Source organism: Loxodonta africana, chromosome 6 (assembly GCF_030014295.1).
Source record: "Loxodonta africana isolate mLoxAfr1 chromosome 6, mLoxAfr1.hap2, whole genome shotgun sequence".
In the NCBI taxonomy this organism is placed as follows: domain Eukaryota; kingdom Metazoa; phylum Chordata; class Mammalia; order Proboscidea; family Elephantidae; genus Loxodonta; species Loxodonta africana.
The window spans coordinates 107,890,538-107,907,842 of NC_087347.1; the positions used below are offsets into that span (position 1 = coordinate 107,890,538).

Consider the following 17,305-nt stretch of genomic DNA (forward strand, 5'->3'; position numbering starts at 1 on the left):
GTACATGCCTCTGAGAGAGGAATATATCTAGCATTTTGAAAGGTGGAAAAGGTCACCGAGTACCACTGACATATGTACAATGCCATTCCTTAGATGCACAATGGGGTTTTAAAGGTTTTTTTTTTTTCCTTCCTTCTTTTAATTAAAGCCATGGGTAGGGTCGTAAAATGGAAACAGCCCTGATTACTAAACTTATCAGATTTTATTTTAGAAACCATTATGTTTTGTTTTACTGAGAGAATGTGCTCATCCAAACTGATTATTTTTCATTAACTTTGGTGAAAATAATCAATTGGCTTGAGTTTTCTACCCAGTCTTCTTGTAGCTGAAGATTGACTATTACTTAACTGGATCTTTTGAATGGACGATACAATATGGAAAGAATGTCTGGTTAACACCTTTTTCACTCTGTCAATGGACATTGAAATTGGCTAGCCTACTCAGGATCTTAATGATTTAATATCTCTTATTACATTGATTAAATTAACTAGATTTCAAAGTAAAATATGCTTATATGTTCAAATATAGATATGTTATCTTACCATGTTGTAATTTTCTCTTAGTAGTGCTTCTGTTTGCATCCTTTGAACTTCAGATATTACTGAATATGTGGGAACATATCATCAGTGATTTGTAAACTTTGGCTATATACTGTCAGAATGTTTTTCTATGGGTATAAGAGTAGCAACTGAATAGAAAACCAAATCCCTAAAAAGTACATATCGTCATTTATTCACAAAATGTTAATAAGCTAATTTTCCTGACTAATGTACCTCATGTACAGCCACCCCTTGTCTGTCAGTGGGGGCTGGCATGTTGCTGTGATGCTGAACAGGTTTCAGCGGAGCTCCCAGACTAAGATGGACTAGGGAGTAAGGCCTGGTAATCTATGAAACTCAGCTGCTGAAAACCCTATGGATTACAACTGTCTGATCCACAGTCATGAAGATGGCACAGGACTGAGGACAATTTTATTGCACGTGGGGTCACCATGAGTCGGGGCCTGACTGTATGGTAGCTAACAACAACACACTTGTGAAGTCTCTTTTTTCCTATCTTTCTCTCTCTCTTTCTCAGAGACAGGCGATGTATGAATACACACACATATGTAGTATTTGTACATATGTGTGTGAATAGTTAGCTAGCTAGCTAGATCATATTAACATACACACACATACCCCACCCCACAGGAACATCATAAAAACTGTTCAGGAATGCTAAGAAAGTAACATGGAATCTCTTTTAGACTTTCTGTCATAAAGTCAGTCAGCTAAACAGATTCCCTCAGATTGCAAAAGACTCTAATCAAATTACTTGAGAATATATCACTTAATTTCAGGAAGGTAGATATATCCATCTATACAGAAAACAGAAAATAAATCCCTAAGTAATTTGGAGGGATTTAGGGTTGAGTTTTTTTTTTTTTTTATGCTACTACTTTTTCTTCTGATTTGTTAATCTTTTCTTCTTCTTAGCTAACATTATATATCTAGAACAGTTTATTAAACTCTCTTATAATTTCTTACATAAAGAATCTTCAGTGAGCATATAGTTCACAAAGAGAGAAGAGGTATGAAACGTTAGCTTTTCCTCAGATTGACTGACAGTTTTTTCAAAATTCATTCTTCTGAAATTATCCTAGATGAAATGAATGATCCATTTGGACCCAGGATCCCACCATACTAGTCTTTATCCAAATTTTAGAATGAATATAAACTCTATAGTCTCAAGACAGACAATGCCTCTATTAAGAAAAAAAAAAAAATTTCCATAGGTTTATGTGTTTCATCTTAAGACAGAGTCTTCTAAGTTCACATATGATAAAACCTTGAGAAGTCAAAAGTCCAGGAGGCATAGAAGGAAGACATTTCTTCCTTCCACAATTTTGAAAAATATGTAGATAAAGAGAAGAATAAAACAGTTGGATTCATTTGTTCTGCCATTTGTTTGAAGTATGTGATACTTTATCGACAAAAGTTAAAATTAATGAAGTCTAAAAACGTTGACACTTTAATATAGGCTTGTGATGTGGCTTTATATATCATTTGTGCCTTTGTTACTGCTCTGTGAAAGTTATAGTACAATTTACCTTGGAATGCAAAGTATATACAGGCAGAATGTGTGTGTTTGTGTGTGTGTGTATATATATATATAATACATATGTATATGCTCACTCACATACATGTGAGTTTTATTAAAATCAACTTATCTCCATCCGCATACTCTGTGCCATGTTTTACACCCCAGATGATGGTTCCTGTCATTCAAACAGCTATACTAAAATTTACCATCATTCATTCATATATTAAGCAAATATTTATCAAACATGCACTCTGTCCCAGGAATTGGTTGTAAGAGAATAACCTTACCTCTGAAATAACAAAAGATAGGACAAAAAATAAATTTTTGGTCCAGACATACTGTGTCTAGTCTACAATATTACTAGATTTTAAAGCTATTCCTTATTTGCTTTTCCTGCATATTTGATTAAAAAATTATTTGCCTCCAATATAGTATAATCTAGAATTTTATTTTGTTGTTTTTAGCATGTTATTTTTCTATCCTGTGTTGATTTAATTTCATTTGGCCCATCTATTTATTTTAAATAGATTAAAAAAATCTATTTATAAAACCCATTGCCGTGGAGTCTATTCCGACTCATAGCAACCCTATAAGACAGAGTAGAACTGCTCCGTGGAATTTCCAAGGAGTGCCTGGTGAATTCAAACTGCTGACCTTTGGGTTAGCAACCTTAGCTCTTAAACACTACGCCACCAGATTACAGTTTAAGAGCATGAAATTTAGAAAAAAACAAACAAACAAAATGCTTATTTCTAATTTTTTAGAAAGAATGATGATGATGATGGTATTAAGTATATAGAAAAAATAATAATCCTTATTCTAAATCTTTATTACAAATAAGAATCAGTTCTTAATTCTGGAACTTGGAAAAGTTATTAAACTCTTAGATCGTCATTAAGTCATTAAACTCTTAGTAATCTCACCTATAAGTTAGATAAAGCCTACCTTACAACATTATGTAGAATTATATGTATGTAAATTAAATAAGTTAATTTAAGTAAACTTAATTTAAATAAACTAAGTATCGTGTATGTAAGATAACTAGCCCTGGGAATGATGTATTACGGATTTTCAATAGTTGTAGTTACAAATATGTTAATGAACTATTTTAATGATATTTATGTGTAAAGAAGTTCAGAGCTATGTTTGAAAAGTAGTTACTTCATCATGTTTTAAAGAGGATATTCTTAGAGGGAAAGTTTTGCAAGCCAACAGAATTTCACAAAAGACTATCATGTGAGCTTTAACTAGAACATATTCTTCAAGCAATGAAACTCAAAAATATATTGGAATACTACTGAAATAAATAAAATATGTATATATCTAAGCAATTCTGATGAGATGTATGAAATTATTCAAATTAATTTAGATTTCAAAATTTCTATCATGACATGACAAATAGCAATTCCTCATTTTCAGTTATGAGGTATTTATACAAATAGAATATATTTGCAAGTTCAAATAATGGTGACTTATTTCTAAATACTTAACTTTCATATTCATTGAGAAAGGTAAGTATGGGTCATATCATTGAACTAAAGAATAAGATACTTTATTTTCCATATGAAAATATATCCTGACATGTTATTTTCAGTAATTTTTTATTCATTAGTGTTTTAAATTCTTCACATATTTCTCAACATATTTTGGGTTAATTCTAATTTTGCAGAAACTGAATTTTACTGAAATATTGAACTTACAATTTAATCCTGTACATAATGTGTACAATAACATACCATTTAATAAAGTATTACATTTTTATTCCATGGTCATGGGAAAAACACAATTATACCTGGAAGCTGCTTAAAAATTTTGCATCCCCTGTTGGAAAATGCCTGAGCTAAGCTTGATTACGCTTTGAGTTCAGAAGTTGGTATTATAACTTGAATTATTAGCTTCCTTTGCTTTCAAGCCTATTTTGTATTTTTTGTAATTAAAATCACTTCTTAGAATAATGCAAATTAAATGTACTTCTCAAAATAATTAAATTGTTAAAAAATTAGATTATTTCTTGTGATCTGTGGGCACACAGTTATAATCTATGGGAATAACTAAATATTTATTGCCTATAGCAATATTTTTTTTTCTCCTATATGTATTATATCTAGCCCCTGAGGCCCACAGTATAACAACCTAATCTGTCACTTTGGTTACATTTTTGGCACTTGCACTTCAACTGTCAATATGATTTTAATCATTTTATTATATTTCTATAAATAATTAAAATTTCTTTATTTTTAATATTGAAGTAAGATCTTTGTATAACTTGTTGATATCTTGTAAAATGCAGCACAGTGGTATAAAATGGCCCTGGCATTTACACTACCAGTTGGATTACTAGTGTTGTCACAGTCAATGTAAAGTTCTAAACATAAATACCTAAATATATACACTTTCTTCCTTGCCTTTCTAACCTTTAGGAATAAATGGCGTCAAAATGGTTATTGCCTACATTTTATTTACTCTTACATCTACCTTTATAAAACATGGTTTCTAGCCTCTCAAAGTTTTACTTAACTTTATCTGAGAGTCTTTAAGGGTTCTCACATGCATTCAAGCATACTAACTTTTTTTGAGTTTCTGATCATGCCTGCTATGCCTTATCATTGCTTCTGCTGCTTAGGTTCCATGGGGTAATATTTTTATTCTTGTATACTGTACAGTCTCCTGGTGCTACCAAGGCTGCCATTTTTAAACTTTCCCAGATATCCTATGTCCCACAGAGTCCTCAGCGCACTGACATGCCAACATATCCCTTGCACAAGAGAGAAGAATTTCCCACCACTGTCCCCAATGCTCTTTCTCTTTCTGTTCACTGGTGATTTAAAGCCACAACCCATGAGCTGGTGGTCTACTTTCCAGGGAACTCAGATTTGAATACACTAGATCTAAACTGGGAAACTACTCTGAACAGACACCATTCTCTTCTCTTCACCCTCTTTCCTGGTACCTATCTGCATACAGATCTCTATCTTCTCCAGCTACAATGCAAATTGATTCCTCCTATCTACCAATGTATCATATATTTTCAGGCATTTTTGCATTTCATTTAGCATTCAACCAGAGCTCTGACTACACCATTGAACATATAATATATGCATATATATACTGTTGTTAGTTGCTCCCCAGTTGATCCTGACCTATGGGAGCCCTGGTGCAGCAGTGGTTAAGAGCTAGGCTGCTAACTAAAAGGTCAGCAGCTTGAATCCACCAGACACTCCTTGGTAACCCCATGGGGCAGTTCTGCTCTGTCCTATAGGGTCACGATGAGTTGGAATCGACCTGATGCCAATGGGTATCCGGGTGACCCTATATGTATAGATGTTTATGACCCACATACCTTCAAGAAAGAAGATGAACCTGAACTGGCTGGCTTTGAATGGAATTTCAGTGCTCTGACCCATTTGCTTCCCTTATCTTGCAGGTGACAATATGTGCAGAGTAAATAATGGTGGCTGTAGTACCCTTTGCTTGGCCATTCCGGGAGGCCGAGTGTGTGCTTGTGCTGATAATCAACTTTTGGATGAAAATGGGACAACTTGCACTTGTAAGTTTTTCTTTTTATTACATTTATTGTGTATATGTCATACTCTAAAGAGTAGAAATAGATGCAACCAAAAGACTTAAAAGTTAAAATCAAGCTTGGACAGAGAAATTTAAATAACTAGACATAGTTATTTTTAGATTGCAAATAATTACAGGGTAAGCAGGAAAGAGGAAGGCCCTCAACGAGGTGGATTGACACAGTGGCTGCAACAATAAGCTCAAGCATAACAACGATTGTAAGGATGGCTCAGGACCGGGGAGTGTTTCGTTTTGTAGTGCATAGGGTCGCTACGAGTCGGAACCGACTTGACAGCACCTAACAACAACAACAACTGAATTAACTTCTAATATGCAGATTTGCATATTATGAATATATGAATATATATATATATATATGAATATATGAAGTTTTGCAGAGTATCCTGTCATTGCTGCATGCAGTTTAGTAGAAAAAATTTAGATAGATATGTGTCACAGAGAGCAAATTTTTTTATGAAATTGTTAGTGAATTTCACCTTCAATAGTTGCAACTAAAAATGAGTAATCGTTCGTTACATAAATGGAAAGTTTATGTGCAACATAGACTTCAACTATGTTAAATAGCTTATTAGGCTCAATTATCTATATTTTTTGGCAGTGAAGAGAAAAGAAGGGGGAAAGAGAGAGTTCCAGGACTTTATTAGAATAGTGAATTAACAGGGTTGATTGACCTGGATTAAAGATGCTTTATTATTTTTACTCAACTTCCTCTATTTGCTGCATTTTACTGACCCTTTTAAAAATTAGTCATCTCTACTGTATATGGTGCCCCTTAAGCATAATAACGGCAACCACTCTATGCATATATGGAGTGCTATATAGAAGTTTCTGGAAGGATTTAATCTATGTCATTAAATAAATATATCAAGTATTTTTCATCAATTATAATAATTATTTCTAGGGAGGGAGGGAGGAGGAAACTAAGTGTAATAAAGGGGACTTCAACTTTTCTATAATATTTTATTTCTTCTGAAGAAAAGATCTGAATAAGGAGTTTTTTCAAGCTGATTGCAAAAGTCATAATATTTGAGAAATATAACCATATTTATAAAAAATAAAATATCCATTCATAATGCCACTATTAAGCAATAAAAGACTACAAAGTTTTGCTGTATTTTTTTTATAATTATCACTGGAGGCTATTGTTTTTACTATTACTAATAATAGTTATAATCGTAAGTAACTTTATCAAATGCTTATAAGCAGATGTGTGTGGCATTTTGTACTAAATTTTCATGATTTCTCATTAGCCCTCACAATAATCATATCAGGAAAACACTATTACTATCTCATTTTATGATTTAGAATTTAACCTTGGGAGTTAATTATTTTCCAAATTTTACGTTGTTAAGTCTTTTAGAAGTTTATATAATAAGCGGAACAGTTGGAATTTAGATCCTGAACTATTTTGTTTTGGAAACTAAACTTACAAGTTTTGGCTCATAGTACCAAACCCAAAACCAAACGCAGTGCCGTCGAGTCGATTCCGACTCATAGCGACCCTACAGGACAGAGCAGAATTGCCCCATAGAGTGTCCAAGGAGCGCCTGGTAGATTCGAACTGCCGACCCGTTGATTAGCAGCCGTAGCACTTAACCACTATGGCACCGGGCTCATAGTACAGAACAGTTTATTTTGTCCTGCATTTTCACTTAGTATTGTATCATTAACATCATGTAACTAAATATTATTTGTAAACTGATTTTTCATGACCATTTTTAGGCTGTTTTTGTTTTCATACTTGGTGTTTAGTAGTACTTCTGATACATTGTTGTAGTCTGCTTTTCTGCTTCTTCCCTGTTTCTGATTCCTTCTGTATTTTACCATGCAGTCCCTGTTTGGTGTGTATTACGTCTTCTTGGAAGAATTCTTCCAGTTTTAAATTCTACCATTATTTTGAATTACCATTCTTTGAGATGAGGACTTTAGCCTTTTTTTTTTTTCTACTATCCTCTCATCTTGTTTAATTTCAGTCCTTCACAGTATAATTTAGGGCTTCTGACCAAGTTTATTGTTTTGAATCTTCAAACAGTAACTCTCTTCAGTATAAAAATATCTTTGACATTTATAGTTAGTTTGTTAATCAGTTTTACATCTTCTTTTAGATTTTATGAGTTTCTCTAGTTGTATTGTTTAGTACTCAGACTTTTAGGCTACATGTTTCCTGTTGCTCATTCATTAATTTTCATTAATGTGTAGGACAGGTGGAGTATGACTTGAAGTAACTTCTGCAGGAAGACTATATAGAAATACATTGTTCCATTTTTGTGTTCTCCAAGTATGTTTCCTTTGCTTTTATATGTGAATAGCAATTACATATTAATTTTTGAGGAAACAATTTTTTTCTTGGTTAAATAAAAATTTTCTTCAACATTCTAGAAGCATTGTTAAATTCTATTCTGGCATTATATACTTCAAAATACAAATATGAATTATAGCTATCTGGGCAAGATTTTTCCCTTATTGATAGGATTCTTAAAATTGCTTGAAAGAACAATTTCTTTAGGAAATAATTACCACAGATACTCTTTCTTTGAATCATCAGATCTTTCCTTTCCATTATAATTTTGTAATTTCTATTTTGTTGTTGCTATTTATTTTTCATCAGAAGAGAAAAGTCTATCAAGACTCATAATCTGCCAATAGACAGAGATTAAGCATTGCTTTGAACAACATAAATTATGTCCAGTTTCTTGCCTGGCTAAATCTTTTCTTAGTGATTTAAGAAAAGGTATGGTTTATGTGCACATTTCTCAGTCTAATTTTCAGTCTCTACCAGGGATTTATCAAAAATTGTTTTCCTGGCATAAAAAAGGATCTTCTGTTAACTCTGACATTTTGAACAGATGGAATGTGTGCGTGCACACACACACACACAGCTAGAAGCCTTTATAGATTTCTATCAGGTCTCATCCTGCCTTTGCTTCCCACCCCAGCCCTCAAGACTTCCTCTCAAGGATGGAATGTAGTACAGTAAAAAACTCCTTTTCAGGTAGGTACAGTCTTTACGGTCAGCACAGTAAGAGCAAAGGGTCTCTCTTCCTACCTAAAGATGGACAGGCTTATTTAATTTTCAGTGACATGATTTAGGGGAAAGACTGATTGAATTTTTTAAATCTAGTCCTGTTGGCCTTGTAAAAAGTCAAAATTTCTTAAGATAGTATCAATAGAATGGCCAAGAGAGGTAACTGTCAGGGATCTTAAGAGTTTTCATAGGGAGTTGGTGGGAGTGCATAGTCATCAGGTACTAATGGCTACATGGTATTTTAAGCTAGACATTTTCTAATTTTTTTTTTATTTTAGTTATGTGGATCACAGTTATGTTGATTATCAGCCTTCAAGTTATGTTTCCTGTTTCCTTCATTATTATGCCCCATAAAATCTAGTGTATTACTTTTGTGTTGGCATATCTACATCTGTATCAACATAAATATAGAAATAGAGAGGATATATAGATAGACAAAAAAAACAATATTATAAAAGTGAGGACAAAGATAACTTGAAAGGAAAAATATTATGACTATAAAATGAACTGGAATAAGCAGAATTAAAAACAAAGAGAATAATTATAAAGAAAATATCTAAAAGATAAAATCCTACCAGGATTTCACTATTACGTCAATATATTGTTACTGTTGATATAAATTTTTCTCATTTTCATGTACCTTCTCCCTGGCTGTAAATAAATACATAAAAATGACTGATTGATTAAAACGGAACCAGTCATTTCACCATTGTATGTTGAAAGATTGCCTACGATGCAAGTAGAATGTAGAAGGGAAAGCTCATTAGGGCATAAAACTGACCTCTATTCTAAATTCTATTTCTTGGACTCACTTAGCCTATGAGAGACCAGGAGAAAGACATGACACTTCCACCTGTATTGTGAAAAAGACATACATGCCATGCCATGTTTTGGATCTCACCAAGGCAAGGACTTGAGTTTTTCCTAACTTCCATATAAATTCCTTTGCTCAAAGCTTCCCTTATCTGCTCACTTACATATTTCATTCATACTTTATTATTATACTTTTTTTTTAGCTTCAGTCAAGTGGGCCTGACTCATGACGACCCATGCACAAGGGAACAAAAAGCTGTCTGATCCTGCGCCATTCCTATGATTGGTTGTGGATCAAACCATTGTGATCCTTAGGGTTTTCATTGGAAAATTTTTGGAAGTAAATCATCAGATGGTGGCTGGACATGAGATGTTGTTTATTTGCTCAAGTCCTTCACATGTATTTTAACAGAATTTCAGCTGTATTGAAATATGATGTTGGGAAAGGACACTCAGGGCTGTTTACTTGAGCACTGTGCTATGTTAGAAATGGCCCTGTCATTTTCTCCTACTTCATAGATGGGTTTTAAGTGTTACTTTTCTCCAGCAATGACTAGAGTCTCGTTTCCTGTTGTTTCTCAAGCTTTCATCTGGCGCTTTACCATATTTAGTTTCTCTTTTGCAATACCACCCAACTAAACAAAAACAAAATATGTTCACTAGTTTCTTGGAAGCCAGAGACGCAAATATCTTAAAAGGAACTCTAGCCCAGCATACACTCCAGTGGGAACTTTGAATAATTCAGAGTGACAAGTTTAACTGTGAAAAAAGCATAAGAACATATGAAGTATTTATTTCTAAATAACTCTCACTATCATTTTTATTTTTTTTAACACTGAGCATCTCTGTACAATAAAAATTAGATAACTTTTTGGCTATTAAGAAATACTATACTGAGTGCCAGTTAGCTGTATAGCTGATGTTATAAAATTTGTTATAATGATTGTATACACGTGATTGCACACTTGATGAAAGAGGGCCCTTTTTTCTTAGAATATCAGTCTATTTCTGATATCAATAATTCATATGAGGTAATCTCAGTTATAATGAAATGTGCAAAGAACTGGAGTTGGAAAACCAAAAGGAAAAAATATGCATGGCATTTCTCAAGCAGAAACCAAAAAAAAACATCACCGTTGAGTAGATCTCAAGTTATAGCAACCCTATAGGACAGAGTAGAACTGCCCCATAGGGTTTCTAAGGAGCAGCTGGTGGATTGGAACTGCTGACCCTTTGGTTAGCAGCGGACCTCTTAGCCAATGTACCACCAAGGCTCCAAGCTGAAAGAAGTAAAGACAAAGGTGAAACCTCAAGTTGCAGTATTGAAGGAATCTATGGGCAAAACATTGAATGACTCAGGAAACATCAAAAGAAGATGGAAGGAATACAGAGAGTCACTACACCAAAAAGAATTGTTTGACATTCAACCATTTCACGAGGTAGTATATGATCAAGAACTGAATGTAACAAAGGAAGAAGTCCAAGTTGCACTGGAGGCATTGGTGAAAAACAAGGCTCCAGGAATTGATGGAATACCAATTGAGATGTTTCAAAAAATGGATGCAATGCTGAACATGTTCACTCGATTATGCCAAGAAATTTGGAAGTCAGTTACCTGGCCAACCTACTGGACATTCCAAAGAAAGGTGATCCAAAAAGATGCAGAAACTATCAAACAATATCATTAATATTACATGCAAGTAAAATTTAGCCGAAAATAATTAAAAACTGTTGCGGCAATACATTGACAAGGAACTGCCAGAAATTCAAGCCAGATTCATAAGAGGACGTGGAACAAATGATATCATTGTTGATGTCAGATGAATCTTGGCTGAAAGCAGGCAATGCCAGAGAGATGTTTGCCTGTGTTTTATTCACTATGCAAAGGCATCCAACTGTGAAAAATGTGAAGATCATAACAAATTATGGATGACATCGTGAAGAATGGGAATTCCAGAAAACTGTGCTCATGCAGAGCCTGTACGTAGAGGCAGTTATTTGAACAGAACAAGGGGATACTATGTGGTTTTAAAGTCAGGTAAGGTATGCATCAGGGATGTATCCTTTCACCATACTTATTCGATCTGGATGCTGAGCAAATAGTCTAAGAAGCTGGACTATATGAAGAAGAATGTGGCATCAGGATTGGAGGAAGACTCTTTAATAAACTGTGATATGCAGATGACAAAAATTTGCTTGCTGAAAGTGAAGAGGACTTGAAGTACTGATGAAGATCAAAGACTATAGCCTTCTGTATGAATTAGACCTCAACATAAAGAAAATAAAAATCCTCACAACTGGATCAGTAAGTAACATCATGATAAATGGAAAAAAGACTGAACTTGTGAAGGATTTCATTTTACTCAGATCCACAACCAATATCCATGGAAGCAGCAGTCAAGAAAATGAAAGATATATTGCATTGGGCAAATCTGCTGCAAAAGACCTCTTTAAAGTGTTAAAAAAAAAAAAAAAAAGGTGTCACTTTAGGACTAAGCTGCACCCGACCCAAACCATGGTGTTTTCAATCACCTCATATGCATATGAAAGCTGGACAATGGATAAAGAAGACTGAAGAAGAATTGATGCCTTTGTATTATGGTGTTGGCAAAGAAAATTGAATATACCATGGACTGGCAGAATGAACAAATATGTCTTGGAAGAATTACAGCCAGGATATCCCTTAGAAGGGAAGATAATGAGACTTCATCTCATGTACTTTGGACCTGTTATCAGGAGGGACCAGTCCCTGGAGAAGGACATGATGCTTGGTAGAGGGTCAGTGAAAAAGAGGAAGAGCCTAAATGGGATGGATTGACACTGTGACTCAACAATGGTCTCAAACATAGCAAGTACTGTGAGGATGCTGCAGGTCTGGGCAGGGATTTGTTCTGTTGTACGTAGGGTCGCTATGAGTCAGAACTGACTTGATGGCACCTGACAAAAACAACTTCAATATAATATAGATACTTGTTCAACTAAAGAATGTTAAACGTTAGTATCAATTCTTCTAAGCTTCTGATTTAGTCAGACTAGGTTATAATCATGTGAACTGGCATCAATTGGATTAACTGTATAATCTGAGTCTATCAGGCAAAACAGAGAAAGGTATCGCAACTACTGAGACACGATACTTCTGGTTTCTGTTGTCTTCATTGAATTCACATCAAATGAACAAAAACTCATTGGCAGATGGTCAACCTAGAAATAAACGTCAAGGACTGTTTATCAGTGAATTTGCAACGTGAGGCTATTCCAGAAGCGACAAGCACCTAGCAGAAAAATATTGGCATGCTACTTGATTGATTAAGGATGAATTCTAATGCCGTGCTTGGAAGGAAACAAGAATGAGAGTAGGCTCAACTCTGTCTTTGTGAAAGCTGTGCATCATGGGCAAACACTCTCACAATTAGAAATTAGGTCTGGTGTAGAATAGTAACTTGGAATTTACTATCTGAGAAGCATACGTAAGGCTACCTGACCAATTATCAAATGGGTCTTAAATTCATCTTGATATCTTTGTAGGAAAGTTTACAACCTATGAAATGAATAAATGAGGACCTGGATGATCCTTGGAAAGTAAGTTAGGCTCCTAAAAAAAATGATAGTCACTATTTAAAAAACAGCAGGATCATTTTGTTTGAAATAATGAGACGGTGATTCTTTAAATGTGCCTTTAATGGCCAGAAAGAAAAGACTAAATTTTCTTATGTGCCTTACTCCCAAGAGATTAACTTAAACATTTCAAAAACATTGGTCATCCAAGGCATAGCATTGCACAATTATGTGTCAGTGGTACTGTGTGACCTGTTCACCTTCCAAAACACTAGATATATTCCTCTGTCAGAAGCAGTGTTCCACTATGGCCGAGTCATTTATCTGTTTGGCTGTGACAAGCCTTACGTTCTAGGATATATGCAATCTAATGTGTAGTAAAAAGTTTAAGGCAGTAAAAAGTTAGAAGCCCTATTCAGATTAATATTTATGGCCTTCTGTGAGTAGGGACTCACAGAAGATTATGTACCACTTAGGTTGGCTGCTCAGAAGACCACTCTATCTAATGAAAGGTCATCCTGCTATGATCTAAAGGAGAAAAATCAAAACCCACAGCAACGTTTTTACACTGTCTTCCTGTGTAGTTGAGCTTATATAAAGGCCTAAAATAAACCACAACTTCAACTTTTCTGTGAGGCTCTTTTCTCTCCCTGCTCAAATAAAGAAGCAATGGTTAAGAACTAGACTGCTAACTAAAAGGCCGGCAGTTCAAATCGTTTGGGTTAGCTGTTTCTTGTCAGGCATATTATGATTCATGTTATTTTATTTTGACTCTAGTTAAGTTAAAAAAAAAAAAAAAAAAAGATTATTACTTTGTCAGTTTTCTTGTTGGTGAAATCATGCTGTGATATTTTAGTAGAAGTAGTCCTGGCAGTAGAATTACAGGATTTGTATCAGTTTTCAAATCCATAGTGCAAAACACAACTTTCAAGCAAAGCGTGCAATTCCAGTACTTGCTAATATCCTTAAAGCAGCTGTGGTGCCCAGACACCCAGGTTCTATTTAGGTTCAGTCACAATAAGCACCAGAACAGGATGACACACATCGGGATTTTCCTACATTTTCACTCTTTTTTACAATACAAGGGAACTTAAACTTATGAGGACAATTTCCAAACCTCTCTCTGCCTCTGTCATTGCCTCTCTCCCTTTCTAGCTACATATCCTTCTTTAGTTCTTCAGTTCCCTTAAATTAAACTAACTTCTTCCATGTTCTTAGGTAATAGGAAAACAGAATTGGCTGCTGAAACTGTTGAACTGACATTGTTGTCCTGAAGGATTTGTGCAGTTCCCAGAAATAGAATCTCTCACTACAATAAAGGCTGCTATGTAGAATTGTCTATCTGTTAATTCCAGTAGGTCATTCAGCAAATATTTTTGAACATCTACCTTGTCAGGTTCTGTTCTCAGCATTGTCCTGTTCCTACATTCAAGAATCTCCTCTAGTAGAGATAACAGATGTATAAAAAGTAACTGTAATACAATTTCTTTATAGAAGTTTGTGCAAGGTATGCAAAGAATGTGAGTTTTTATTATAGGAGCTACTTGCTTTCTTGTGTGATGCTAAGTATATTTCCTTCATCACCTCATTGGCTATCACAAAATTTGGTAGATTGTCTGGCAGCCAACCAGGGTGCTATGACAGATGATGTTGCTACCCAATTCTACATGGTTAGGTCAATGCTGGAAACAAGATAGTACTTTTTGAGCTGTTAAACTGCCATTGAAACTAGATTATAACCTCACACATTAAATGTTTTCTCGATAATTGGACATTATTAGCTCAAAAGTACCCTGTCTTGGGATCACAGTAGAGGGTCCCAGGCGGAGGTGGAGAAAAATGTAGAACAAAATTCTAACTCACAAAAAAATACCAGACTTACTGGTCTGCTGACAGAGACTTTAGAAATCCTGAGAGTATGGTCCCTCAGGCACACTTTTAACTCGGTACCGAAGTCACTCCTGACGTTCACACTTCGGCCAAAGATTAGACAGGCCTGTAAAACAAAATGAGACTAAATGGGCACACCAGCCCAGGGCCAAGGACTTGAAGGCAAGAGGGTATAGGAAAGCTGGTAATGGGGGACCCAGGGTAGAGAAAGGAGAATGTTGACATGTCGTGGGGCTGGTAACCATTGTCACAAAACATATGTGTATTAATGTTTAATGAGAAACTAATCTGCTCTGAAACCCTTCATCTAAAGTACAATTAAAGAAAGAAAAGCTAACTTGTCTTGGTTTCTGAATAAACCTGATAGTCAACAATGATAATGTGGTTTCTTTGTGACATAAGGATTGATTACATCTGTAAGGCATGGATTGTGTCTCCATTCAACTAACAATGCCTCATGTCCTAGAAGACTTGAAAGTCTGAATTCAGTACCTCAAAAAATCATTTACTATTACATCAAGAACTGTGAAGGGTCTGAGATTTTCATCCTAGTTGCAAGCCACAGTCTCATAGACCCTCACAGAAGTCATAAGATTCCAGACATAAAGGACTTTTTTATTCATAGCCCAGCAGGCAGCATGAGTTTCACGTTTGCAATGGTGCCCTTGCCTCACAAATTCACTGAGGGCCAATGTAGAGGCAGGCCCACGTAGATGTTGCATACATAGTAAGTGTGTATCACAACTGAAGAACTCCAAGTTTAGGAAACCTCCAGTCTCACAATGGTCTGCTAACAAACCTGTCCAACTTTTTCCCTGTAAGGAGATAGCACCTTTACTCTCCTGGTCAAGAAAAACATCTGCTCTCTGACCCAGGCGGATGTACTGTATCTTCCAAGACTGCTAAACATACAAACATTCTTAAAAAAAAAAAAAAGTCCAGAACAAAAGCTGATCCAAGATGTACAGAAATGCCATGAAGAATTGCCTCCTGCCCAATATGTTATAGAATATTGAAGCATTACAGGCTAACTGTAAAATGGCAAAAGACATTTATATATGTTTCCTTAAATCTGTTATTACAGATGTAGGTGATGGCTAATTACTATTATGTGTGATAATCTTATAATGACCTTAATGTAAGTCAATATCAGAAGCAGTAAACATAAAAAGATGAAATTATCTCAGGAGAGTAGGTCTACTGGTTGTCAAGCAATTGTGCATAATCTGTTATGAAAAATGAACGTACAACTTTAGACATTGCCATCATCCTTTTGGAGCCCTGGTGGTGCAGTGGTTAAGAGCTTGGCCACAAGCCAAAATGCCAGCAGTTCAAATCCACCAGCCACTCCTTGGAAAGCTTGTGGTTCAGTTCTACTCTGTCCTAAGGGTCACTATGAGTTGGAATCAACTCAACAGCAACAAGTACTCATTCTTTTATAAAAATCATCTCCATTATATTAGCAAACATGATCTTAAAAATAACCAACTCTTCATATGTATTTGAGAGTATTTTAAAGCAAGTTTAGAAATTCTGCCTAATTGTTTCCATCCCATAATGACACAAATATCCTCTGAACAATGTGTGAACTCATATCAACCTACAGAGCTTATATTTAATTAGATTATTTTAAGGGATATTTAGTTTTAAAATATCAATAGACTCAGATACTTTTTTTTTTGGAAGCCTCATTCTTTAATGTAAATGTAATTATTGAGAAACAACTATAATTTCACTTTTGTATATGGGTATTCTTGATCATTCCTAAAAAACTGGGTGTTGGAATACTGGTCAAATGGCCATGAGAAGGCCAAGCTTTATGAATTGCTGAGATTGTTATCAAAAGAGAACTAATGGCTTCTTGGGTTTTGCAATCCTCAAGCTATGAAACAACCAAATTGACTTACTATTTCTTTGAAGTAAAGTATAGAAAGACTATAGAAAATCTTAAAGCTGGATCTAAGCGGGAGGAAGGTGATTACATACCAAATCAGGTACCTTGTCTGGGTGGAAATTAAAAAAAAAAAAAAATCTGAGAGACTGTTGATCATTGGGCTTAATAATGGTAGAATAAAGATTAATCAAATCTCTATTAAATTCCCAACTCTAAACTGGGCATATAAAGAGTCAAAGAAGAAGTAAGGAAAAAAAAAAAAAAAAGTCCTTCTGCATTGTTTTGATTCCCATCCCTCACCCCCAGTTTCTGCAATAAAAAGGCATCCTCAGTTTAGGTAGGAAGCTGAATGATATTTGACTTTTATATTTTGCTCATTTCCTACTTGGGACACACATACAGCAACTCTGCTGCAAAAGACCCCTTTAAAGTGTTAAAAAGCAAAGATATCGTCACTTTGA

The 17,305-nt window shown here is 34.9% G+C and overlaps 1 protein-coding gene across 1 annotated transcript in view; it reads left to right on the plus strand.

The window, feature by feature from the left end:
* The window catches only part of LRP1B (LDL receptor related protein 1B), a 1,749,164-nt gene that overhangs the window by 898,802 nt on the left and 833,057 nt on the right, over positions 1-17,305 (plus strand). Inside the window, exon 14 of the mRNA XM_064287257.1 lies at positions 5,507-5,629. Coding sequence (XP_064143327.1) covers positions 5,507-5,629 — 123 coding nt within the window. The remainder of the gene's footprint in view (positions 1-5,506; positions 5,630-17,305) is intronic.